This window comes from Epinephelus fuscoguttatus, linkage group LG17 (assembly GCF_011397635.1).
Source record: "Epinephelus fuscoguttatus linkage group LG17, E.fuscoguttatus.final_Chr_v1".
NCBI lineage: Eukaryota > Metazoa > Chordata > Actinopteri > Perciformes > Serranidae > Epinephelus > Epinephelus fuscoguttatus.
Window position 1 is genome coordinate 23,147,005 of NC_064768.1, and position 27,477 is coordinate 23,174,481.

Genomic DNA, 27,477 nt, shown 5'->3' on the forward strand with positions numbered 1-27,477 from the left:
ATAACAACAGTCAGACTCACTCGGGGAATGTACCTCGGTTGTGCTGGGAAGTTTGCTGTGACAAATTTTTTTAACTTCCACGGCTTTCTGTGAGATGGAGATAACCGTGTACACTTCTGTCGTCAAGTAAAAGAAAACCCGGTGGAAAATTCACGGTAGGTGTGTGTGGGATTAATCTTTGTAGCAAGATCTAGCTTACGTTTAACGTTAGTTAATATCACAGATCACAACTTCCTCCTCTTCGAGGCTGACGAGCAGCTAGCAGTTTTTAGCTTTGTTAGCATGTAAATTATCTCGTTAAACTCTAGGTCGGCACTAAGCCTCTGCTGCTGACCCCAGATAAAGTTTTTAAGTTAATGTTGCTATCTTAGATAAACCTTACAGTCGATTTAACTGTTTGGCGATGAGGCAAACACTGTGGCTGAGCTAGTCAGCAACTCTTTGGGCGATTAAAGTTAGGCACTAGCTTCCCTGCTAGCCAAATCTGATTCCGTTAGCTAGCAGGCTAACGCCGACTTAGCCCAGGTGGAAAGTGTAAACAGAATTTGGTCCTTCCTGTACCGAGCGTCAGGTGACACATGGTGCCGTCTTCGTGTTTTTGTGAGTTATTTTAATGTCAACATTACTTGCGAAAAAAGCCATTATATGATGTTTTTTGGGTGCAAAATCGTCCTCGTTTCGTGACTTTGAACTCACAGTTTAGGGCTTTAAATACGTGGTCACACGTGAAGTAGACCTTGTTATCCATACAAATGCTTGTGTAACGTTACTCTTTATTTATGTGTCTTTCATAACTTATAATTCATTTGGACTGACTAGTGTAGTGTTACAGCACAGGCTGGTTTGTTTGTTTTCAGTGGCTGCACAATACATTTTAAAATTAGGATTCTTATTTAAGTTTAATATGTTATTGACACTGATAAATGACCCTATACTGATGTAGACGGTGTCATTAGGTGTCCTGTTTTAGACATATAGTTATTTTTGGTTCATACTTTTACTAGTGGTGTCAACATTTGTTTTATCTGATAAGAGACAGTTTTCAGTCACTTCAGCCAATTATTTGTAGCAGCAAAATGTATCTAGTGGACTGAAAAAACAATTAATTATATTATTAAAGTGGGCTACCTAAAGATTAATTTGTATTTGTCTTATTAATAATTTACATTATTAAAATGTAATAATGTCGATTTTGCCACACAAAAATATTGTGATACTGTGCTGTATTGATTCCCCCCCACCCCACCCCTTTATTTTATAGTATGTAATCTTCATGTAAAATTTAGGTTCAGGTTATGTCTGAGTGTGAAATGTTCTCCTGCAGTTTTTCTTTCTGTTGTCCCTTTTTATAGCACAGTCAACAATGTTTTACTGAATAGATAACATATCAATTACTGGGAACTGCCCTTCCTTATTCAGTGTGTGACTTTTATAGCATGCCCGCTAAATTAATCCAAGCCATCCTCACTGGAAGCTTTCAGTTCGTGAGTCATAGTGCTTTGCTTTCTCATAATGGCCTGTTACTGTTCATCTTCAATCTTAGTCTCAGACTTGCCTAAGTACACTGAATGAAACAGTTTATACTACTACGCTTGGTAACATTATGGGACCCCTGTGTTCATTGATGTGATATTACTTCACACTTATCTCATGCCATGCTTCAGTTACCTGTCAGTGGCATTTCTAAACACCAAGCCAAGTGACATATTTTGAATTTTCATGACAGACAGCACATTGTCAAGCAATGTATTGGTCTTACCTTTACGCACACGTAACATGGAAGGCTCATGTTTTTCATTTTACATAACACAAATTTTTCCTGAGGTTAAACCTGTGACGAAAGAAGCTCTTGTTTTTGTTGTCACTTCTTGACACAAGGGCTTAAACTGTCACCCCACCCCTAACTTGTAAAACAAAGCAAATAATCTTAACTAGAGTCTGAACTAGTTTTAGGTCAACTGACCTCAGTTGTGGAGGGGACAACATTTGGATCATACTTCATGTTGAAACAAAGTAAAATATTTTACATAAACATATGTATTTACAGATCTGCCATGTGATAGCCCTGTTGTTATTTTCAGAGAAAAAAAAAATCAGTATTCAAATGGGAGAAATTCCTGATTTTATACTTTTACCCCATCTGTGTGTTTGCCAGATAGGCTGTTTGATATTCATTTTTGAATTCTTTGTACATAGCCAACCAAAACATTTCATTTTAAGCCGTATTTGTATAATCCAGTGATCATCATCCTTCAGTCATTGGTGTGAATGTGACACTGACTGACAGCCAGACAGCAGCCTGCGACAGAGACACATGAGACTCATGGGCTGTGAATCGAGAGCAAACATTTGCTTTTTTGCAATAATGCTTCGTATCTGCAAACATGGACGCTTGTCTTGACTTCTCCCTTGGCTTGGTGAATGAGCCAGGAAACATTGTGCACCAGGGACAGATAGCAAGCACGTTAACATAATTTCTGACTGCTTTGTCTTTCCTAGTTTCACTTGTGTGTTTTATTACTTGGGACCAATAAGAAGAAGTACTATCAGTCTGTCGTTATCTTGAGATTCCTGTTAATCTAGGGGTAATTCCAAAGGATTTAGGACCATGTGGTCGCAGACAAGATCAATTTAAAGATAAAGTCTCCCAGGTATGAAGAGTACGTCTATATTTATATCAGTAAATATGAACAGCTGGGCTTTGTATTCATTACTTTCTAACACACCTCTCCAAATTTGCTAGCTAAATACATTTAAAGGAATCAGTTCAGTACCTCTGTGGCTTTGATTAAACACTAAGCCCCTGCACTGCTGGTCAGTGTGAGTAGCTATTGGTCTTCATTGTAGCACAAAATAGACCATGGCTGTATCCATCACACCACCTGTCTGCTCTCTTCTTGGGTGAAAAGATTTAAGCAGAAAAGGCAGACAGTGAGGAGACTGTCATAGTATGTATGTGAAGATGTGTGATGTAAAGGGTTGACAGAGTGGATTCACACAATAACACCCATTCTGTCACTATGTGAAATTGAATTTAATCCAACATTTGGTTCTAGCCACAGATGGTAGTGTGACAACAACAACAACAAAAAAACCTGTAACTATAGGCATTTGGGAAAATTCCCTTCACCATAATAAGGCACTACATACGCCTCACGTTTTGCATTTTCCCATGAGTTCCTGCAGGAGTTCACATGGGTAAGCTTGCAGCAGGCAGACAGAACCAGAGGTCCAAAGCATTCATTAGTTTTTGACCTCTAGTAGTGCTTATTGAGCATTTTTTTTTGAGCAGGCCCCCACTTTGTTTGCCACATGCACAGACACATGCACAAGGGCGATCTGACACAGGTTCCCACCAATGGCTCGACATTATTCCTTTCACCTGCAGGTAGTGATAATGTGCCAAGATATGCCGTAATATGCCAGCTAAGGCAGGAAAAAGGCCACTAGTGGTGGAAAGGGCCCTGAACCTGCAGCTATGGGCCCTTGGAGCATAACTGGCAAGTGTAGGTCAGAGGTATAGTGTGGAGCCACTGGTGGGAACATGCATCAGGTCGGTAAGTCTGCATGTGCCCTTGCATGACACAGAGAGCCATTGTAACAGCAAATTTCCTGAACTTCCCAAAATTAAAAGAAATAATAATCACATCAACACCAACATTATTTGGTTATATAATATATTTTGACAAATATGACCAAGATTTTGCTCACTGATGTATGTACATCACTGGTTGCCACTGCAGTCCTGGAAGTCAGAAGTGCATACACAAGTACAAGACACTCTTTGCTAAGAAATCAAGCTGTGACTGAAGTGAATGGGTAGTAACATTGAGACAGAATACATCCATGATGTGGCTTTTTCCCTTTATTGCCCTTGTCAGAGCCCCACTGGGCAGCATAGATGTCTCTCTATGCAATAGGCAAATGGTATATCCCCTTCTGTAGCCGGGGCCAAATACAAGCCATCTTTATTTGCTGTCTCCATGGTGCTGAATAGAGAAATGGCAAAATAACACAACCTTGTGTTTAAATTGCTTTTTGGCATGATAGACTATTTTTATACTGAAGGGAATTTTCCTACCCAATCAGTGCATCCCCTGCCGCATCTTCAGTTTTACTGCCTCATTATAAAGTGTATCAGATACAGTGGAAAAATACCTTGCCCTGTTGGCTGTTAGTCAGACTGTTTAGTAAATAGTGCCGAACGCAGCCACAGAGGCATTCACTCCAGTGCCTCCTGTTCCCACTCTCTGTTGAACATCAGGCATTATTATTATACTTTGGCTGGCAGATAATAGGCTAAATAGAGATTCATTAAGCTACAGGGTTATTTTGATGTCCAGCGGACAGAAAGTTGGCCCCTGCCTTATAAATGCTGGGCAGTCTATCAAGAACTTTTTCCAATGTGAATTTGCCTCAGAGGGATGTCTTATGCTTTAGAAAAGCTGAAATATTTCCTATCAATGTGGTAGATAAACAAGTCATGTAAAAAGTGGCTGTGCTGTAGAGTTTATGATTCATTCTCTGGGCTGTTCCTCTGCCTCAAGCAGTAATAGCTGAATGGTATTGTCATGATCAGGAAGTCTGTACTCCTGCTGGAATGTCACCGGAAATTAGCGTACGTGATGAACACTTTGCAGATGAACGCTTTGAGGCTCGCGCTCCCTGTGTTGGAAGCTGATCATTGTATACAGGATTTCTTTGAAGGTAGGCATGGGCTACCAAACTCACAAAATCCCTGGAAGCTTACATCATCTATCCCTAAAATTAGACTTCTGCATTGAGAAACGCAGCAGGGATTTTTAATACACTCCTGATGACCGAGCTTGATAACACACCATTTTAAATCAACATTGTCAAACAGTAATTAAAATCGAGAGTACAGAGTGGATGGTGTGTCAGATGATTTGCACTTCCAGAAACTATTGTCAGGAATGTGATAAACTGGAGGTAGCTCAGCTACAGCTTTGTAAAGAATAGGAGAGGTGGATTAGAAAAGACCCAAAGTCCAATCAGCGTGGCTGTAATCCAAAAAGACAAACTCATTTTCATATATTGTTGCTTCCCCTTTTTACGTGCTCCACAGTAAAACTGGATTACGTAAGTTAACTTTCAGCCTGGTAGACTCAACACTACATGTGAACAGTTGTGATTAATTCTGGCTTTAACCCAAAGAACATTGTACATTGAAATGACATCAAGTATCTGTGGTAGGGATGAAACATCTCACTGATGTGTGCTGATAAATGTTCATGTCAGCACAGCATTTTATATTTGTTATTTAATAGTTCCAGAAAATGAATTGCATTTGCAGTTGCAACATGTTTACTTCTCGTCTGTTTACTTTGGAAATAGAAGAAGAGCTGTGGAACGTTATTAATGGGAATATTCCGGACAGTATGTTTCTTTTGGAGAGGGTCATGGTCTGCTTATTAATATTGTAAAAACAAATACAAAACCTATTTATGAAGCAGGGTTTGCCATGATGGTGTGTGGTCACAGACCTGTAACATAAAATGCTCCATTGCAATTTGGTTATGCACCTAATTGTCTCTTTGCAAAATTACAGGCATTGGAAACCTGGATTTATCTTGTTTATTGTGATGCGAGAGCCAACATGTTATTGCTTTGTGGTCTAGAGGGCCATACTTGTTAAAACCATTACCACTGCAACCCCAAGTGACACATTTTGTTTCTATTTCTTCCCCATCCATCGTGACACTCAAATTATAGTGTGACTCCCAAAAAAACTCCCGTACCCTTGCGCTGACCTGTCACTTCAGAAGACACCGGCAGGTTTAAATCATTCTCCAATGGTATCACAATGTAGTGTCAGCTGATGCAAACAGTGATTTCTTTCAAGAGTTGACGGAAGGTTGAAACCATTTATTCTGCCGCAGTGGGCTTCCTGCCCTAGGTCATCTCAGGAACTGGGACACCATCCCAGTGTGTGAGCAGTGGTTTGCATGTGATTGCCCTTGAGCCACAGAACTTGAATACATGCATGTGCGTGCACAAACACAAATGCACACACACTGACCGCAGTCACATGGAAAGTCCCACTCACTCTCGGTACAGTGCCGAGGCAGGCTTTTCCAGTTTAATTATGCCTTGGGAGTGTAATTTCACATTCACTTGTGGGTTGCTTGAAATTGCCCCTCTATCTTTTTAAAATTTCCTCTTGCTCACATGACTTGGCTCGTCGACCCAATACCTCATCAAGCTTTATAACGATGTGGAATTATAGTGTTAGGACATCACTTAAGCCAGTACCAGATAGGCCTCATAGTGGAAGCTATTAAGTTAAAGGGAACCTATAATGCTTTTCGGTAATTTGAAATGTCACAGCAAGGGGTGTTTATATTAAAAAGGGCCAACATTTCAAATAATGAGATAAATGCTTGTGGAAGTAATCCCTGTGAGCAAAAACCTCAAGCTTTGGACCATTCTGAATACTCTGTTTCCAGTGTTTTTTCTGCTATCGAGATGAATATACAAGTGTTTACACTACGTAGCCTGCCCTGCTAAATGAAGCTACATGCTAATGTCAGAGACACATGTAATCTTGGTTGCAACTATTGCTAATTTCCCCCAAATTTTGAATCATATTTCCGCTGGAATATGTCCAGTTGTGTTTTTCATGGTAGAAAAAGCCGCCGTTCTCCGATCTAGATCTTCCCAGACTGCGAGTACACTGCTGATGTGAACGTTGCTACATGCTAACATCGGGGAAACATGTAAATGTGGTTGCTGATGTTGTTAATTTCTCCCCAGATTCTTGCTGGAACATGTCCGATCATTAAGATTTTAGTTTAGAAGCTTGTATTGATTTTTCATGTTAGAAAGTGCCAATATTCTACATTGTAGTCATTACCTGGCTGCGGTAATTGTGCAAAGAAATGGGATTTACAGTTGTGCGGCTGACCCTACGGCGTAGCCTACGCTGTTGTGAGCATTTATACTTGTGCGGTGGTGTGTCTGTGTCACTCTGCAGTTACATCTTCATAACACTAGTCAGCAGCGGGGGTTTCTGTGAAGTGCTGTAAAGTTATGTTGATTCAAAACACACATTAAACACACATTAAACATGGCTTAATAGAGACAATTTCAAACACAAGCACACAAATCAGCTTCACTGTAACTCGCAGCATTCACAGACAAACACTTGTCTTTATCTGGACACATTTTCCCCACAAATACAACGTGCTAATAGTATTAGCACAAGCCTATGGCAATTGACATTGTATAAACTAGCCTAGCAGCTAGTGAACTTTTCCTCTTCTCATATAAAACCAGGGACAACAGCAACATTTAACAAAGGTAACGGCACATAATTTGGCTTCATTACAACTCACAAGGTTCACTGACAAAACAACTGTCTTATACTAAATGTTTTCCAAACAAATACAACATACTAATGTTATTAGGGCCAGCCTATGGTATTTTACATTGTATAAATTAGCCTAGCAATGAGCAGAGATTTCCTCTGCTCATATGAAGCCAGGATAAATCACACACAAGGCTTAAAATGCTATTTTTGTGGAGGCTTGACTGTGTTCACAATTTATTGTTTCCTATCTGTGAAATTAAAGTAAATAAAAACTTCCTTTCCACTGAGGGAAATGGTTTCCACTTACAAAAATCGACAGGAGGTCTGCGTTGCTGTGAAGTGTAGTTAAGTTTCTGGGGAGGTGCATGTCAGGCTACGGCGTAGGATCCATGTTGGCGCAGAGCCTCCACTGTAGCTACAGTGGCTGTTAAATGAAGGCTGGGACAAGTACTTTGCCCCTATGGGAGCGATGAGGTATTACACACACAAGACAGTGCTAGAAATAAAGGGATGATGCTCTTTGAAGCCGTTCATCCTAGCAGAACTTTTTAGGTACACTTGAATGGATGGCGGCCGAAGTACAATAGAGTGTTTGCATCTATTGTGCATAACTATAATTGTTACCCTTATCTTTGTTTTTGTATAAAATACATCCCAACCCAAGGCCGATTGCAGACGCCTCAGTGAAACAACTCGATTGTCCCAATGTTCGATAATAGAGCGCCAGCTATTGAGCCTTTCAGCAAGTGCAGACCAGACTTTTCTGTGCATTTGTTGTACCTTCAGATATTTGAGGATGGCTGTGGAAATTTCCCGCTAAGAGTTTTCAGTAGCTGCTGTTAAAAGATCATTCTGCTTGACTGAACTGAGTATTTCAGTTTGCAAGTTTACAGATGTTACCGGATAATGTGAAGCTCCTATTTCATGAGAAGTTTTTACAGGGGACAGTATTGTGCCAGGTCTCCTACTCAGCACAGTCCGTCTTTGAGTCAGTGGCATCATCATCATGTCTTTATTTTCCGAGGGAGATCCACTTAGAGTCGTGACACGCCTCAAGGAACCAAGGAACTGTCTGATGTGTCGTCTCACGTCAACTCACATCATCTCACGTCGCTTTACCCTCTGGTGTTTTTGTGTTGCTTAGATTTCAGATGTCATATACAGGCTCTGGGTTTTAAATGTCGCTCTTAAACTTTCAGAATGAGCAATTAAAACACATTATTCTTTACAACTTGGCTGCAGTGCTAATGGCTTAATGACATGTAATTATGGTTTAGACTTTTTAAAACCTTATTTATCTCTAGTTTACAGTTAAACATTTAGGCTAACTTTGCATTAAATGTACTTATATGTTGCAGCTAAATGAGGCAGCTTAGTAACATCTCGTCTTTTTTACCTCGTGTTTGTTCCTTTTTCCTCAGCAGATCCTATTTTTAGTGATACTAGAATTGCATGTGTATTGCCTTTTAAATACCTCAGCGACACTAAGTTTACTTATCTGAAATAATACCATAACCTTCTGAGAAAGTGAGCAGACCCACTGTTTCACACAGCAATGATCTTATAATGAATGAGTGAGGATTTTGTTTTAACTCATCTAGAACTAAATTTAACTGAATTGAAAGATGAGATACTGTCAGGATCTGTAAGGCTCATCTCAGCAGATGACAACAATTGATCTTGAGCTTTTACGAACAATATTTGATCTAAGCCCGTGTGGAAAACAAACAAAAGACTAAGGTCAAGAGGGCACGAGATTGAAACATTTGTTATGAGGTAAAACTATTTTTTTTTAGCCATTACCCTCTTAAGCAGAAATGGTTTGCAAGTGTTAGCAAATGGTAAATATCATTTGTTCTTTCAACACCAGCATGTGTTGTTAATGTGCTAACTGGCTAACTAGCATCTTGAATCTGTCCTGTTGGTCTTCTGGTTTCCCTTTTTGAATGTTGAATACAGACTACAGCTGCCTGCTGGCCTGGAGAGTTATTTCCTCTCACTCGTGCAGAACATACATGCCAGATGGCCATTGCCTGTCATCTTTGTAGTGTTCAAGTGTAGCTTTTTGGCCAAGACACAAGCAACGTGAGGCAACACAACAGTTGGCCCTTGTCGCCATTAGTTATTTTAATGTCGGTTTGGTGTGTCCGGGCCTTGGGAAGTTATCTTACGAGCTTGTCCCACCTGCCATTCAAACTGCGGCCATAAATCAAGAGCGGCTCTACTACTTGAAGTGTTGTTTCCAAGTACTAACGAACTGTTATCACCTTTTGTATCACAGCAGTCAAAGTGTCAGTACTCTGAATGTGACTTCAAATGAGATAAAGGACTAGATGTTTACACTACCTATATTTATAGCGCATTCATGCTAATTGTTGTATCCTGATCAACGATTGTGTGGAGCAGACTGAATGCAAACACTTCAGCAACTTGGTGGTTCATACATGATTGGTTGCCAGATAGTATCTGTCAGTTATGAAAAGGTTGTGGCAATTGGCAGTTTAATATGAAAGGATTTAGTATGTCAAGAGAAATGTCTTTAAAAAAACATGCATAACAGAACAAACACTGTGGTAAAAGAAGCCCAAACCCACAGTTGTCCTCTGTATAGCCTACCTCTGCAGCTAGGTCCATAATGTAGTGGGTCATTGATTAATGATTCATTAGTTGACCTGGGTCAGTGACCTGTTCTCTGCTGAATTTGGTTCAAGCTATCTCTTTTTCTACACGTGTTTTTGTTGCATAAATACTGCAAAATGTAGGTCTTTCCATGGAGCTCATCTTAAGGCTTGATGGGTTGATTATTTTCCCTTTGCCCAGTGTGCTTACCTGTATATATGGACCTAAGTGTTGTCAGTGAGATAACTTCATACATCTTCAATCTCATTTACATCTGTGTGCCGGTATATTTCATTGCTAACAAATTGTAGTATGATGGCTATAAAATAAAATTTGTTTGGTTTTCGTAGCCTTATAATTATGCTTTTATACATATATATGTAGCAAGGGCCTTGCTTTAGAGAGGTCGCCATCTTGCGCCGCCATGTATGTACGGCAGACCGAGCGGACAATCCAGCCAGCCAGAGATCGCATTTCGCGTGTATTAATGAACCAACGAAGACAGCGGAAGGAAGGAAGAAGGAGGAGTAAACAGCAGAGAGTGTTAGTAGTTCCTCGATAGAGAGTAGTGAAAAGTTTTTTTAGTTATAAAGTTTGCGAATGGACCACACTTACCACGCAACAGGAGAGAATGAACCCGAACCGTCATCTGCGAGGAAAAGCAGAGGCAACTTCACTCCTTGTGATGCTCTCTCTGTGGCGCTTTTCCTCCTGGTGATATATCTCCCCAACGATGGTAGCAGTAGCACCGAATCCCGTTCTGTGCATTCAGCCTCTCTTCTCGCCCGCTCAGCATCAAACACATGGAGTTCCTCATCTATATGCTCCGGCTCAAACAGGTATGGCTCTGGGTCTGTGTCTGCTACAAGAAACTCTTCAAAATCGCGTTCAAAGTCGTCCATTGCAGCTACTATAGTCCGGAGATATCGCTAGGCTAAATAAACAGCTGAGCTCTGTTTACCGGCTACGCTGTCAGTCAGTGTGCGGGCTGGAGATTGGCGGAGCAGAGAGGGGAGGGGGTCCCCACTAAGTATGGTAAACGAGTATGTGTGTATTGTTATGAAGTGTGTCTGTTACGCTAGAAGAGTCAGAGTTTGGGACGGAGTGGAGTGTTACTGGAGTTTCTGGAGTGATCAAATAAACTGGCCTTTTTCCCCGAACGCTCCTCTGGTCTCCTGCTCGTGAGGGATTCATTACAATATCGTAACATGGTTTAGATTTCTAAATAAACATTCACCTCATCGCTAGATAGACCTACTCCTGAAAAACTCATGCGCGAGGCTTTTTGTCCCTACAAGGCCACCGTCATTTACCCGACGGGAGGGGTGAGCGAGTGAGCCCTGCAATCTAGAATTTGACCACTGATGTCACTGTTTTCAACCCATTTTACACACTGGCCCTTTAAGGAGCTTTGAGTTTGGTTTACACTGCACAATATACGTTGGAGGAACACATATAAAATGTAGCCTGAGTCAGTTTGTGTTGATTTCATTTACACCTACTAACGTGCATCTCAGTGTTGTTGTTGTTGTTGTTGTTAATGCAGAATTAATTCAGCTTTTAGTATTTGGTTGAAATGGAAGAAGGAGGGTCTAAACGTGCACTCTAGAAACGTGCTGCCTGAATCTGGCTTCCATTCTGCAGCTAAAAGACTGCTTTTTAAAAGTCTTCCAACACTAAAGTAGCCATAGTAAAACATAACTGCCGCCTACATGTCATCATGAGGGGAGAAAAACCGCAGCCAGTCAGACGAAGGTTTGTAGGGTATGAGCACGTTTGTGCTTTGCAGGATTGCTGTCTCAGTTGAGATTTGCAACAGGCCTGTTAATTAGTCACCTTTTGGCTCCCACTGGAATTTTCCTGAAATTAGTCCCTAATGACAAACACACACACACACACACACACACACACACACACACACACACACACACACACACACAACACAAGTTTGGAACATACAGAAGGGGAGGAAAAAAATCCTTTGTTCTCCTTTTTACCCATTTGGTATTACGCTTACGGACTTTGAACGATGAATCTGCAGCTTTAGTTTTGAGGACCTACCAGGACCAGAGAAAGCAAAGTCTCATGGTACCACACAAGACAGGGAAGTGAACAGTATATTATATTTGTCGGTTTGTCGGTCCAACTTAGAGTTGACTCTCAAAGTCCTGATTCGGGGATCAGCCCTAGTTCAAATTCCTGTGGCTTAAACCTAGCTAAAAGCTAAACTAAGGATGGGAACACTGTCTTGACCAGGGCACAAAATGTGTCTGTTGGAAAAGCAGTAACATTGTGCTGAAATGAAATAATAAACCCACATAGTAAATTGTTTGTGTGTCTCATGGTCAAACTATAAACTCCAAGGACATGCAAGTGTTTTTTAATAGCATCACATAGCCCTCAGCTGCAGCACCTCTTGCTGATGTCAGTCGTTTGTCTGCAGTGCCGTGTTTTGTTGTTTTCCAAATGAGAGATGAATTGGACACATTTAAAGGACATAAATAGAAATACTGTTTCTACACTTCAGCTGGGAACACACCACATTATTTAAAGTTATAATAATTAACTTTTCTATATTAAACAGTCTAAAAATGACTGCACCAATGTTGCATATTTTGATAAAAGAAATGCTGATTTTTAACATTAAAATGGCTTTATTTGATGTTTTCGGCAGTTTAAATCACCTGGTCCATTTGTTTTGGAGAGGAAGAGACCTCTGTAGAAATTTCGTCTCCTGGTAAAAACCTCCTCAATGATGAAAACTGAAGGAAAATCCTAACCAAGAGAAAATGTCTGTAATGGCAGACAGTTACAGCATTGCTTCGTCTTATGTTATTGTTTGGATTGAGAAACCGCGAGCGGCAGGAAATTACATTTTGTACGTTTAAAGCCGTATTATAACCTGATTCAGCCTGGGTTATTGTGTCTAAAGCTGATCTTAGACTGGTCTGCAAAAAAAAAAGAAAATTAAGTCACCTTGAAAAATCTACAGATTTTATCTCGTAGGGTTTAGCATTCAAATCTCTTATTTCCCAACTGAGTCTCTGACCAGTTCAAGCTGTCATTTATCCACCATTTTTTTTAGTGCTGCTAAATCCTGAGACCTTAGCGCTTATTTCATTCTCCTCCTGCCATTAGTTGGTCTCTTTAGGAATCAGTCCAAGGCGAGGATGTTTATCCAAAACATGTGAATTCATTAGTTGGGTTGGGATCTGTTAGTTTGCACCACACCCACAAACTGGGTTGGGTTTTTAGTGTTTCTCCTTACTTGAAAGTTCTTGAACTACTTATACTTGTTTGGTTCTGTGTAGCATCAACTTCTAACATCCTTCACAACCACTACAAGAGTACTTGAACACAGCTCTTAGACATGATGAGTTAGTTGTGTAAAAAATGAGCATATGGAAGCACTTGAGGCAAGGTGTGGCTTCTCTAGAGGCACACTGACACAGCTGTGGCCTCATCTGAGATCTGCGATGGAAAAAAAACACCGGATTTTTGTCTTGTTTTGCCTACTCATGACTAATACACACTCTCCAGGGAAAGCCTGCAGTCAATTTATGTAAGCAGTCTCACATACACAAACACACATACACAGAAGATGCGCCTGAAAAAAAATGCCTGAAGCCTGCCAGAAAACTGTTAATTGTCAAAGGGATGGTTGTTCCTCAACGCACAAGCCAGTGGAACGCCTCAGTGATAGCTGTCTTGTCTTAGATTTTGTCAGAGTAGATGTGGTGCCTCCGGTTGATTGGTTGTTGTGCATCCTGAATCATCCAAATGTTTCTGTTTTTGCTGCAGAACATTAAAAGTTAATGTATTCAGCTTTGGCTCTGTACCTGATTTTCTTTTTTTTCTATTTCAGGCAGGTTGGTGCTCTACATCTGAACATCTTTGTCTCATTACTGTGGTTTAAGCCGAGGCACAGGGCACCACAGACCTCCAGACCTTCTGTACCAGCCTCCAGCTACGATGTCCTAGCTAACAGCAACACTGCCCCCTCCCCTGACAATCCTGTCCCTTAAACTTCAGTGTCTCTCTCCATCCTTGTCCCCCTCATAGTCCTTCGTCTCCTCTCCTGATGTGGTGATTTCTGGTCCTGTTACCAGCGGCGCCCCGTCTGGCGTGATGAGCAGCCTGCCCCAGCAGCATCATGGCAGCACAGGCTCAGAGCGAGACCTTCACTCTGCCGCCTCCTCTGTCAGCCTCCCTTCAGTTAGAAAGCCGCCCAAAAAGCGCCGCCTGTCCATCCACTCACTCTTCAGTCGCCGCCGCCGGCCTGACCGCGATCCTAAGCGCAAGTCGAGGCCTCTGCAGGCTGGAGCCGGAGTGGATGGCATTGTCAGCACAGAAAGCGTGCAGGCAGAGACTGTGCACGATAAAACTTCTGCCCAGTCTGCACTGGGCGTAGCATCGACTTCATCAGTGTCAGGTTCGTCATCAGAGCTGCTGGAGTGCCCTCTGTGTCTACTGCGCCATGCACGTGAGCGCTTCCCAGACATCATGACCTGTCACCACCGCTCCTGTGCAGACTGCCTGCGACAGTACCTGCGCATCGAGATCTCAGAGTCTCGTGTCAACATCTGCTGCCCCGAGTGCTCGGAGCGCTTCAATCCCCACGACATCCAGATGATCCTGGGGGATCGAGCTCTCATGGAGAAGTACGAGGAGTTCATGCTGAGGAGGTGGCTTGTGGCTGAACCTGACTGCCGCTGGTGCCCGGCCCCCGACTGTGGGTAAGAACAAGAGCTCAGGGATTATAAAGAATACTCAGTGAAGAACACATTAGGTCAAGCTGCTCTTTACATAATACATGACTCACCAGCTGAATGAAACTGAGATCTTATTTGATTTGTTTTAAGTCCTCAGGGTAGAGAGGGTGAAATGATGGTTTTAAAAGGGTTTAAGTTTTTTAAACAAACAACAAAGATTTTACAGTCAGTTGTAACTCAAGGGTAGGAACAAATTTGTTTCATATTGAGTGATGTCCACATAACATTTGTAGCAACAAGGCCAGTTACCATACTAATTTCAGGCATCTGGGATTTCCACGCAGGCTGCAACTGATATTAATATTTTAAAACCTCCATTTTGGTTTACCTGTGACGCTTGATGTCTCTTACTCCTGATAGAACAAATATACGTGTCCCAAAATAACATAGCAAGCAGCTACATTAAAGAAACTTCAAGGCTGCAGTCTGGCCTTTTGAAGTTCACCCCAGCTTCTGCATCGATGCCCGAGTTATAAATAACTCGTAGCAGTAATAGACCTGTTTATTCTGTCAGCCTAATGAGTCAGCTAAAAACATGACATGAGCAGCAAGTGATGATGATGCCTATTGTTATCAGGCTGTAGCTGATAGTTTTCTAACCATATAATGGTCATGCACTGCAGAGGGACTTAAATATATGCATCCCTGAATATAGGGGCACAGTAAACAGTGAAAAACAACTCAGACCCATTTGAATAAATAATACAACTAAATATAAATAGAAATTATTAATGCTATAGTGCATTAAAACTGTTAAAATTGTATTTTTTAGATATTTTTCGGGGCTTTTTTGCCTTTATTTGATGGGACAGATATGATGTGACAGGGGGAGAGTGAACAGGCCTGCTCTACCAAATGAGCTAGTGGATGCCACGAAATTTTCATTTTTCAAGTCAGATAGTCAGATATGATCAAAGCCGGTAGTGATTTGCCTGTTAGAAATAATAATTATCGTCATATCTTCATATTTTGTTTATGGTATAGCACTTTCTAAACAAAGTGTTAACAGTGCTTTGCAGTAACACAGACTAAACAATTAATTTTGCTAAAATAATGAGACTACAGGACCGGACAAAATGAAACAATGAAGAAAATAACAAAGAAAAAAGTTTGAATAACCAAAGTGAAAAGAAAAAAACACAAACTTCCAGGCATTGTATTTGTACGACGAAGTATTAAGGCCAAACTGAGAAAGAAAAAAGATTTTCAGAATAAAGTCATAATTTCAAGTATAACGTTGTAATGAATAGAAAAAGTTTTAATATTACTTGAATAAGTAGAAATATTTTGGAAAAAAAAAAAGTCATAAATAGATGCCAGAAAGTCAGGTGACATAGTACAAAGAGTGCCAAAATCCATGATGGACAGATGTGGTGGATGAATGGTTAATTCAGGAGACTTTCGCCGTGCAGTCAGGGGTTCAAATTCCAGAATTTAGTTATCAGGCTGTATGACGTTACTGAATGCACACTGTTTACTTAAACTTTAGCAGACTGTTTCAGACGGTTCCCCTCGTTCCCGAGGAGGTGACAGTGTAGGTGAGGGTCAGGTCAGGGTCTTGTATGTTTAGAGCCGGTGGGGATTCAGCACTTTGCTCACAGGGGCCTGAACATCAGCGAACATTACGCTCCGTGTGCTCACTAGGTCACCCTCAGCTTTACCTGGTGTTTACTGCACCTGTAGGCCATGACAACCAGCACGCACACCGTGTAATTAAAAAGAACTGCTCATCTGCATTTGCACCAGTCTTGTTTTCTAATCTGCTGGCTGCAGTGTTTTATAGAAAACTTATAGAGTTTCGAAGCAGTTACTAACCATCACTTCAGTGTGAGTGATTGCTGAGTTCAGTAATGGGTTTACCCTTCAACCCTCTCCCTCTCTGTCTCTCTCTCTGTCCGTCTGTCTGTCCCTCGGCTTTGTTGCATCAACACTGCTGACCCTGTCTGTTAGAATAATGGCTCTTTCATGAGCTTGTTTCAGCTCCTCTCGCTCTTGTCATCCAATCAGTTCAGCTCTGGCTCACTGTCACACTCTCCACTCGTTGATGCCGTCATTCTTAATTGTTGTATAATTACTCTCACAGATTATTGGGCTGCGTTTGTCAGCTCAGCAGTGAGGTTTGTCAAATGTAAGAATCCTCTGAGCAAACATTTGACATGAAGCGAGTCTTGACTTAACAGTGGTGTCATCATTGCACATACCATAAGGTCCATTTGGAAGGTCTCCCATCTAGTTTACAACTTATACAGCATTTGCCATGAGTTTGCCTCACTGAGGTGTTAGCGCAGACTGTCTGGGAGCTGTCTAGACTGAATGCTCTGTTGGTATATGGTGCCCACACACATTAGCCGTGAATCAACTGTGCTGATTTCTAGTGAAACATTGAAAAAACACTGCAAAACGATGCTATGACATCAGTTAGCAGCACATCTGTTTCTGTTATCTTCACAACATAGCACTGGAAACCACATTAAAGTATTAAAAATATCATGGAACTTCTACAGTATCTGTGATCGTATGCTTTTTTTAATAAGTCCACTCTTACTCTCATGTTGAACTTTGATCTCTTCATGACCTTTGCCCCAAATGTAGACCCTGCGAGGGTGAAACTAGTAGGAGTTTTTAACTGTAAGGCTTGTGATAAACCTCATCTCCCTGCTCTACTGTAAGCTGATCACCCTGAAGTTTCTTTATTTCCTGTCCATTGCATCACTTTTTCCAGATGACCTAAAGGTTCTTGGCTCTTGGTGCATGGGAAACAGATTCAGCACTTTTTTTTTTATCTCTCAAGAATGGCCGCAAGGGGCTTCAATTAATCTCCAAATTTTTGTTTATGAAACTTTTTTCTATGAAACATCAAAAATAGTAAAAGAAAAATATGCTCATCATGATTTTCAGTGCCCAGTATGATGCCCACAAGTCTGAAATCCAAAGATATTCAATGTATTATAATGTAAGACAAGCAAAAGAAGCAAATTTCTCACATTAGAGAAGCAGAGAAGATGTTTGAAAACCAACTTAAACAATGAGTTGATTGTGAAAGTGGTGGCCAGTAAATCGACTAATCATTGCAACTCTACTCTCAAGAATTTCTCAGTCATCCAGTCATTGTCAGATTGATATCTGTTTGTAAAGCAGGAAGTGGACCCAAAGTCTACTCACTGTAGACTTTGAGTAAATAAGTTTGTTTTTTATGCAATTACTAGTACTGCTCGAGTATGGCAAAAATCATAATCACAGTTATTTTAGTCAATATTGATATTAAAATCATTTAACACGATTACTCATTGACGGTTATCTTGGCTGGAGGTGAACAAACATGCCGCAGCCAACTTGAGAGTAAGTTTGGGCTTTGAGGGGCGAGAGCGCTATAAAGGAAAGAGGTGCGCTGGATTTGTAACACAAGACAAACTGAGAGCATCATTGCGATTGTGTCACAGTAATTATTTTATCTCAGTTGTCTTGTTTTCATAATCACTGGAAACCAAAACTGAGACCAAATAACTGTCACCTTCTTCACAGCTGTTGTCACTGTTGCGTCTTTTGTATCAGCTGACGTTTGCATGTCTATTGGACTTATACTTATCTCAAACAGCTGTTTATCAACCAACAACCATGGTGAGCAGCTATATAAGCTAAACCCCCAATTTTTGGGGGGTTTGGCTTACTTTACTAAATTACATCTATAAATGAAGATATCTGGCTATTTGTTCACAATATCTTGATCCGCTGAAGATTTCCTGTAAGCTGTAAACTCTTATTTCCATCATTTACACTGGACCTTCATGCTTAATTTGCACACAGTGACATCCAGTCCAGTCCAGTTTAAACGCCAGCTGGAGTGTTTGTTTTTCCCTTATCTTCTGTTCTGATGTTCCCATGATAACCCTGCTATGGCTGCGGCAATCTCAGGGTTTAACTGAGGTTGTGATACATTCACTTAACGTATTAATAGGCCGGTTGCCCTGCACTCCCCTCTACCGTATCTAAGGTGTTCCTTTCGACAAAATGATTATTAATGTCTCATTTTATCCATCAGAGTTGCAAGGATTAGAAAACTAATCAATTAGGTGATTGAAGGAAAAAAATTGCCAACTATTATGATAATTGATTTATAGTTTAAGTAATTTTACGTATAAAAATGCAGGAAAATGCTGTTTTCAGCCTCTCAGATGTGGAGATTCCCTGCTTATTTCTGTTTCATAACACTTTAAAATGAATATATTTGGAATCTGGACTGAAAAACAAGACATTTAAAGACCTCACCTTGGACTTTGAGAAACTAGGATGGACATTTTTCACTCATCCTGACATTTTATAGACCAAACAATTAATTGATTTATGTATTAAAAAAAAAAAAGCAACAGTGAAAATACCAGACCAGACTAGGGGGACACAAGTAGGCCCGTGTGGCAGCAAGCAAGAAGAAACAGTACCTACCTGTCATTTTATTATTTTCACAGACAGTAAAGCGATTTATTTGAGGCAGTAATTGTGTCACGGCATTGTATTACAGTGCCCGTTTGTCAAGTTGTTTAAGATTTGCATGTTTACAACTAAACTTGGACTTTGCCTCAGTCATGTGTACTTTTTAATAACAGCTCTCACTGTTAGAATTGATGAGGGACACTCTGGAAATATGCAGTCATGCAGAACTGATTGTGCCAGCACTGATTTATTGTAACAGAGCTCACTGGTGAAGTCATCATGGAAAGTCAGCTAATTTCCTGTGTTTATGGAACAAACACTTCTCAAGGTGTTGGATTCCTGACGATGTAAATAGCAGCAGTGTGTGCTGTGAAAGTTTATTGGATTTTTGAGTTTAAAGACGCTAGAAATTTCTCCTTGGTTTCACTTCCTCTACACTTGTCATTTTAGCCCTGCTGACCCCTAGTGTTGTGCAAAGCTACTACATCCATGCTCTCATACCAGCAAATACTAACCACCATTTTGGCTGTTTATTTTTTTTCCTCTCTTAGTTACGCAGTCATTGCATTTGGCTGTGCGAGCTGCCCGAAGATCACCTGTGGGCGAGAGGGCTGTGGGACAGAGTTCTGCTACCACTGTAAACAGCTGTGGCATCCCAACCAGACATGTGACACCGCGCGGCAACAAAGGGCCCAAACCCTCCGGCTGAGAAGTTTCAGATCCTCCTCCCTCAGCTACAGCCAAGAGAGTGGAGCCGCAGGTAAATACACACGATCTGTACCTTCAACACACCTGTCACCTTTGTCAGCCACAATATACAGGCCACAGTGTACAATACGCACTATAAATATTCACCAGAAATACTGTGTGCTAAATGTGCCTCTTGCTTTCCCTTAATTAACACCAACTAGGTGATGACATCAAGCCATGCCCTCGTTGTGCTGCCTACATCATTAAGATGAATGATGGAAGCTGTAATCACATGACCTGTGCTGTCTGCGGCTGCGAGTTCTGCTGGCTCTGCATGAAGGAGATCTCTGACCTGCACTATTTAAGGTGAGACAGAAAAAAACGGCTCAGTAGCTCTAATTACTACAGCTGTGTTTCCTTACAGCATTTTCTGGGTGTTTTACCGATAATTTTTTGGCATTTTGCCTTCATTTTGGAAACAGCATTGAATTTCTGTTTCGTTTGAGTTTGGGCATTCATCTTGAGCAATGACTAAATAGGATTTATTTTTAAATACTGTTAGATCAGTATTAATAACTTATGTTTTAGTATAAATAGTTATGTTAACCATGATACACACACCCAGAAAAATCTCCTTTCTTTCTCTCCATTTATCTGACAATCCGATTTCTCTCTCCCTCCAAACCTCTCAGTCCGTCAGGCTGCACCTTCTGGGGGAAGAAGCCCTGGAGCAGAAAGAAGAAGATCCTCTGGCAGCTCGGCACGTTGGTGGGCGCACCAGTGGGTATCGCCCTCATAGCTGGCATCGCTATCCCTGCAATGATCATTGGCATCCCGGTCTATGTTGGTAGAAAGGTGAGAGGTAACACCAGACAGCTGAGGAGGGAAATGAAACAACAGCAAACTGTTTATTCTGATCAAAGGAAAGCACAGAACTACAATGTCACATTTAATACACATGTATAATCTAAATACATTGCACTGTATGTACCTGTTTGTTAACAGGACATTTGTCAGTTTTGAGAGGTGATTTTCAGTCACAGTTGCCAACATTGTGATATAAATTTAAAGGTAATGAACAATGATTTTCCTCCTCAGATCCATAACCGCTATGAGGGCAAGGACATCTCTAAACACAAGAGAAACTTGGTGATAGCTGGTGGTGTGACACTCTCAGTGATCGTGTCGCCTGTGGTCGCAGCCGTCACTGTTGGTAAGAAAGAAGTGCCCATCGCCTCTCTTTTCCCTCTTAACTTTCTCTCCTTCGCCATCTGTTTCTCGACAACGTTTAAATTATTTAAAAGGGTGTCTTTGGTGGGTCATAGAGTTTGGAAATTGTCCCAAAACATTCCTCTTGTCTTTCTGCTTTGAATTGTCTAAAAAGGTGGATATGCTGGATTTTTATTTACAGTTTACCTTTGAACCCTGATGAAACTTCCATAGTTAAAGTGTGTGTTTACTTTATGTCTTGTAGGCATCGGCGTCCCGATCATGCTGGCTTACGTTTACGGAGTTGTCCCGATCTCACTGTGCCGCAGCGGCGGCTGTGGAGTGTCTGCTGGCAATGGCAAAGGGGTGCGAATCGAGTTTGACGACGAAAATGACAACATAGGTAGCGGGGCAGCAGCCACAGGTGAGCATCTCTAACGAAAGTAATGCCGCTCATTTCCGATGTGTTCCCAGGAATATGCAGAATATACAAAAAAGGCAAATTAACAACTTCAATGTTAGCTTCAGCTTAACTTATTGTCACCATGCAGGAATTTGTTTGCCATCTGAAACACAACACAGACCTTTTATCACTCCATTTAATTGTAAATTTATACACAAGTAAGGTATTCTAATGACTAAAATTGGCTTATTCAGTATATAATAAATGCTTACTCTCCTGTCCTACAGTCCCTGCAGACTGACTTATGTGTCATTGTTATTGGTACAGTCATTTTGATTTAGCACAACACCTGAATATTTCATACCAGCAGCATTTTAAAAACCATAACAGTGTTGGCAGCTGTGTGTGCTGGCACATTTGTGTTAATACCACTCTGTTTGGCTTGCAGAAGCACACCTACACCTGTCAGTGCCTTTGTGTATACATATGGATTATTCATAGCCGGTGAATCGCCAAAACAGTTGATAGTTGTTTGATGTGTGTGATGGTGTGAAGTGACTGGCTCAGTATCGGGGGTTTGTCCTGTCATCGTGTGTTTGTCACTGTCAAACTGACGCCTGTGCGAGGTTGAGCCTGTCTTACTTTCCCAGGAGGCGTTTAGGGAGACAGATTGTATTTCTCACAGCCTGTGTCAACACTGTGAATGATGATTATGAATCCAAATGACAGCAGGGACTTTGACCTTTCCAGGAACATAAAGGTGTGAGACACGATGACACTTATTCACACCTACAAATTCATCACTCGGTTGATTCGGGATAAATTTAAAACTGATAAAAGTCAATAAAGTCATTGATATAACATCAGAAGAATGAACTTTGTGCCCTGACTTCAGTGTTGTTGTCTGGGGTCCCCTGCCCCAATTCTTCTTTATGGCTCAGTCTGTATTTCCCTCCGTCTCGTTTTAATCTATGTCTTTCTTTTTTTGGTTTCCTCAAGCCAAATAATTCTTTGCTCCACATACATTATGGCTCTTCTTTGTCTTCTCTTAATTAACAAAATGACAACTCTTGTTTCCCTCGTCCTCCTCAGACACGACCTCAGTGGCAGAGACTCGGCTCAACAATCCCAGCCTCGGAGACGGAGCGAGTGTCGGTGGCCTGACGGGCCTGAGTCTGAGTGTCAGTGGGAGTCACATGGAGCGCTGCGGCATGAGCTCCGCTCAGCGGGACAACATGAGCGACAACGCCAGCACCACGGCCCTCGCCGGGACCAGCATCACGGGCAGCCTCTCTGGTAGCTGCTATAACAGGTAATTCGTTGAGGTTCAATGGATGGATTTCCTAGTTTCTGCCATTGTGTTCTCCTGTACTTTGTGAAGCAAACATGCAGTGACTCATCATGAATTACATTTTTCATATTTTATGTCTATGTTATTTTCAGAATGGAAGTGCAGGCTGATGTCCAGAAGGAGCGCTGCAGTCTGAGCGGGGAGTCGGCCACTGTCAGTCTTGGGACTATCAGTGACAACGCAAGCACAAAAGCCATGGCGGGGTCCATCCTCAATGCCTACATGCCTCTGGAAAGGTCAGTAGTCGAAGCAACCTACTTGTTGCGTCAACACATTTATGACCTATCTAAAAAGAAATCCCTGCCCTAGTTTATCTAGCATCTCTTGCCAGACGCCCTGTGGTCAAGTCGTATGAAGGAATGTCATTGTGTGTTTTTATCAGTATTTACTGAACTGCAGGCTTTCTGCTTTAGTAGTGATGCTGGAAGTAGTGGGGGAAATTCCCCTGCGGTAATTACGAGAGGCTCAACTGGTCGCTTATAAACAGAATATCCACACAAGTACAAATGTCAGTGCAAGATAGAGCACCTGCTCTGGATGAAGCGAAGGCTGAAGCACATAGGGAGAGAGGACGGACCTGTCGCTCTGTGGGTCCTGTATTAATTTCTCCTCTATTGTTGTTGTTGTTGTTCAGCGATGAGACGGTTGGTCTTTTTGGTAATTGTCCCGCTCCTCCTTCATTATTTTTGGACGGCTGGGCAAAAAAAGACATTGACAAGCGGCTGCACTGTTTCACCTGAAGTTGAATATTTTATTTTGAACATGAACACAAGTGTTGTGGTAGTTGCTCGCCATCCCCTGTGATTGGCTTGTCAATAGCATGGTAGTGAAGTTTTGTTTTTATCGTGACAACCCCAGCTCGAAGCACACAAAAACTGTTGATCTTAATAAATATGCAAGTGAGTATTAATCTTTAGTTTTCTTATTTTGCAGAGACAGTAGTCTGGAAGTTCAGGCAGACGTGGAGTCCAAACAGGAGAAGGTGAGGCACGGCAGCGCCAGCAGCAGCCTGGATGAAGCCAGCTGTAGCAGCAGCACTGCTGGCCTTAAAGGTGCCAGCGGTGGCACATGCGCATGCCCCTCCACCTGCTGCTGCGTGCAGCATGACAACCACTGCTGCCCGTCGTCACCCTGGTCAAAGGAACCTTCCACCTCAGGGGGCAAAAAGAGCAGAGGCAAGCTTTGGAAAAGAGCCAGCAGCAGCAAAGGAGACACAAAAATAAACGAGACACGCGGAGATATGGATGCTCAGCTCCTGGAGCAGCGCAGCACCAACTCCTCTGAGTTTGATTCACCATCTCTGAGTGGCAGCCTGCCCTCAGTCGCTGACTCGCACTGTAGCCACTTCTCATCAGAGCTCAGCTGCTCAGACCCTGAAACCTCAAGACCAGCTCAGCCGCCCTGCTCTGCCCCAGGAGACCCCCACCCTCACCATCCCGCCACCACCTTCAACGACGTCACCATCACGCCCATGCCCGAGGTGGAGAACGACCGCCTGGAACATTATCCACCTCAGAGTAGCCACACAGCCTTCACCCACCACCGCCTGCTATCGTCATCTCCACCTGCTTCACCAAAAGAGGGAAGCAGCGGGACCTTTCTATACATCAGTGAGGAGAGTGGAGGCGACATCGCAGACACAGAACCAGAGACAGACGGGAAAATGAAAGAGAGCATCAAAAACACTGCCGCACAGCCTGTAAGCCCAACAAGGAACCGCTGTATACAAACAGATATCTAGAGGAACTGTTCTTCTGTTGTTGGCGGTGTCGCCAGTGCTAGCTCAGTTAGCCTTATCACCTGATTTCACTCTACAGTGAAACATCTTGGGAAGCTGGTGAGACAAGTTTATGGCTCTAAGTTTAAATCTAATTATATTTTTATCTGCTGTGGAGGCAGGAGTATTATGTGAATGTCAATGTATAAAGTTACAGAGAGGATCGAGGTCTAAGTGAGAGAGAGAGTTGTGAGTATAACGAGTAAAGTCAGAGCAGATAAGTGGGTTCTGTTCTTCAGCGACGGAACAAACAAGATGCGTGTGAGCCAGAAGTTTCAGCATGTTGTTGAAGTCAGCTGGAGCAGCAAGGGCAATAGTAGGTGGAGTTGAATGTCTGTGGGCAGGTCGTAAAGTAAGTTATCGGGGTGATCTGCGGAGTCTTACCCCTGAATGATGTTCTGAATCCGAGCTTGAGGCAGATCTTACCTATTTTCCTGATGCTTACACAAAGCAGAGGTGATGACGGCAGATAGGATCAAAGAAGACGTCTGATAATCCTTTAAATAGTGAGTCGAGCTGCTATTTTAAAGCCTGAACCTATCCTCCCTTGTGACATCTGCAAATATCTAGTTTGCATGAATCAGGGATCATCACTGTGGTCCACCACTGTGCCACCACTTCATCCTGTGACTTCTTCAAACAGCATGAGAAACACCACAGCTAAAGGATTGTCGAACTTAAGAGGGACCAGTCCGTGCAGTAGCAAAGTCTATTTTTCCATAATCACCTTTAAGAAAATTCACTATTGTCGCTTATGTTTAAAATGTGACTCCTGTTTTTTGTTGGTTTGTTTTTGTGCTTTGTCTTTGCCTATTTTTTATTTTCCATTTTGGGAAAGTTGGTTTTAATGTTGAAGCCCTGTGTTGGGGTCCACACTTTTGAGTATAATCGGGTGGGAATTGTGTTGACAAGTCAAAATGTAGCCCTTTTTGAATATTGTGGATTTAAAGGTCTGGTGTGTAGGATTTAGGGGGTATATTGGCAGAAATGGTATATAATATTCACACCTGTGTTTCCATTAGTTTATAATCACCTGAAAATAATAATTTTGTGTTCTTTACCTTAGAATAAGCCATTTATATCTACCTAGGGAGCGGGCCCTCAACCACAGAGTCAGCCATGTTGCACCCTCATGTAGCTACAGTAGCCCAGAACAGACAAACCACACATGGGAGAAGTTCCAGCTGGTCACAATCTCACCACTAGATTCTACTAAATCCTACACACTGCTCCTTTGCCGTCATCACAGGCCTGTTCTGCACTGGTAAAATAATAGTTTTTTATGTGGTTGCACCTGTGCAAATGTAACAAAGTCTTCACTGCAGTCTCTAGTGCATCACAGAGTTAGGAGAGGTATGTTAAAAGAAGGGAATTTTAACTTATTCCTTGTAAACGCAACAGAGAAAAGCCCGATTTTAAAATTTTAAACTGTAGCATTTCGTACAATTTTACAGGGCTTGTGTTAGTTATTATTCACTACAACTGGAAAGTCAACCAAATGATGTATCAGCAATAAGATAATTAAGCTTTTGAGTGTTCAACATGTGTCCAGTCAAAGGAACACATCAACTTCATAGTAAAAAATAAAAATATAAAAATAAAAGCTCTGATATAGTTGACGGTGCAATGGGAACTCCTCCTATGTATTTGAGCACATCTGTCAGTGATTTAATATTCAGTAGTGAATGTATAATTATTATAGGATTTTTGTTTTTCCCTGAGTAATATCCAAATCAAAATATAATTTTTGATTCAGAGCTTTGGGTGTATTTTAACTACAATGTGTTTCAAGTTGTTTTTCTTAAATCCTTGCAAATAATTAATGCAAATAATTTTATATTTTTTGGACCCACAGTGCCTTTTTGGGGAAAAATCCTTTGTATAGTGTTTTTTTTCTTCTTATTTCCTTATTCTGTATGTCTTCAAATGATAAACATAAAAATCATGAGAGGAGAAATTATATTTGCCTCGTCAAATGCTTGAAATGAACGAAACTTGATATCAAATATTCACTTTCCCCTCTGTGCTAAAGCTAACTGTCCCACTAGCTTGTTTAGCCCACCAACAGCCCACAGCTCTCAGTACTTAAAATCTTAAGACCAAAATGTTTTTTGTGTCCTTTTAAGGAATAATAATTAGAAAATGTTTCCCTAAAGTAGCCAAAGTCAGCTCAGTTGTGTTGTTAGTCAGCTCCTGTTGGCAATAAAACATTTATCCAAAGCAATCAGCATTTTGAGTATCAGATGTCGACCAGCCGAGCTCAGCAGGAGTTGTCTGAGAGAAAATAGTTCATCAGAAAAGCTGTGATGTCAACTAAAGAGCTTTGGTGTACCTCAAAGGCCTCCAGCTGCAAGATATTCCCACCCTCCCTGTTCCTTCTGTTAAAAATGCCTGTTAAATTCCTGTGAGTTTTATATTATTATTTGAAGACGAGTGCCAGGTCTGTTTTCTAACTTGGTCAACAGAAGCTCATGCTATTTTAAAAAGTATATATTCCCTAATTATTTGCTTTATAATGTGCATGCAAATGCATATCTTTAAACAATAAAATTCTCAATCAAGCTTTGTGTCTGTATGTTTTGACATAGAAATGTTTTTTCTGATGGGGAACCGAACTGAAAGTGAAACTTATCCATGCTCTCTTCAAAGCCAGATTTCTTTGACAAAAACAGCAGTTTGTCTCACTCAACACAGGAGCTGCTGCTCTACCACTGCCTCGATCAGTTAATTTGTTTGAGTTATCGTGTGACTTTGGTGTTTTAAAAGGATAATTCGGATACACCAAAGTCAGACAACACAACCAACTAAATCGAGGCAGTGGTAGACCAGCAGCTCCTGTGTTTAGTGAGGCTAAATTACTGTTTTTGTCAATGGAGTCTGGCTTTGAAGGAAATGTAG

At 41.4% G+C, this 27,477-nt stretch overlaps 1 protein-coding gene across 2 annotated transcripts; it reads left to right on the top strand.

The window, feature by feature from the left end:
* Positions 1–27,141, top strand: LOC125904668 (E3 ubiquitin-protein ligase RNF19A-like). 2 transcript variants are annotated; one of them, XM_049602243.1, is made up of 10 exons: positions 1–155; positions 13,815–14,685; positions 19,701–19,909; positions 20,061–20,205; positions 20,532–20,694; positions 20,938–21,052; positions 21,314–21,472; positions 22,544–22,763; positions 22,895–23,038; positions 23,736–27,141. In XM_049602243.1, the coding sequence occupies exons 2-10, from the start codon at positions 14,078–14,080 to the stop codon at positions 24,541–24,543; spliced, it is 2,571 nt and encodes an 856-aa protein (XP_049458200.1). In that variant the 5' UTR covers positions 1–155; positions 13,815–14,077; the 3' UTR covers positions 24,544–27,141. The 2 variants fall into 2 exon arrangements, with proteins under 2 accessions (XP_049458200.1, XP_049458202.1); XM_049602245.1 differs by having other exon boundaries at positions 13,819–14,685.
* The last annotated feature ends 336 nt before the right edge of the window (positions 27,142–27,477 follow it).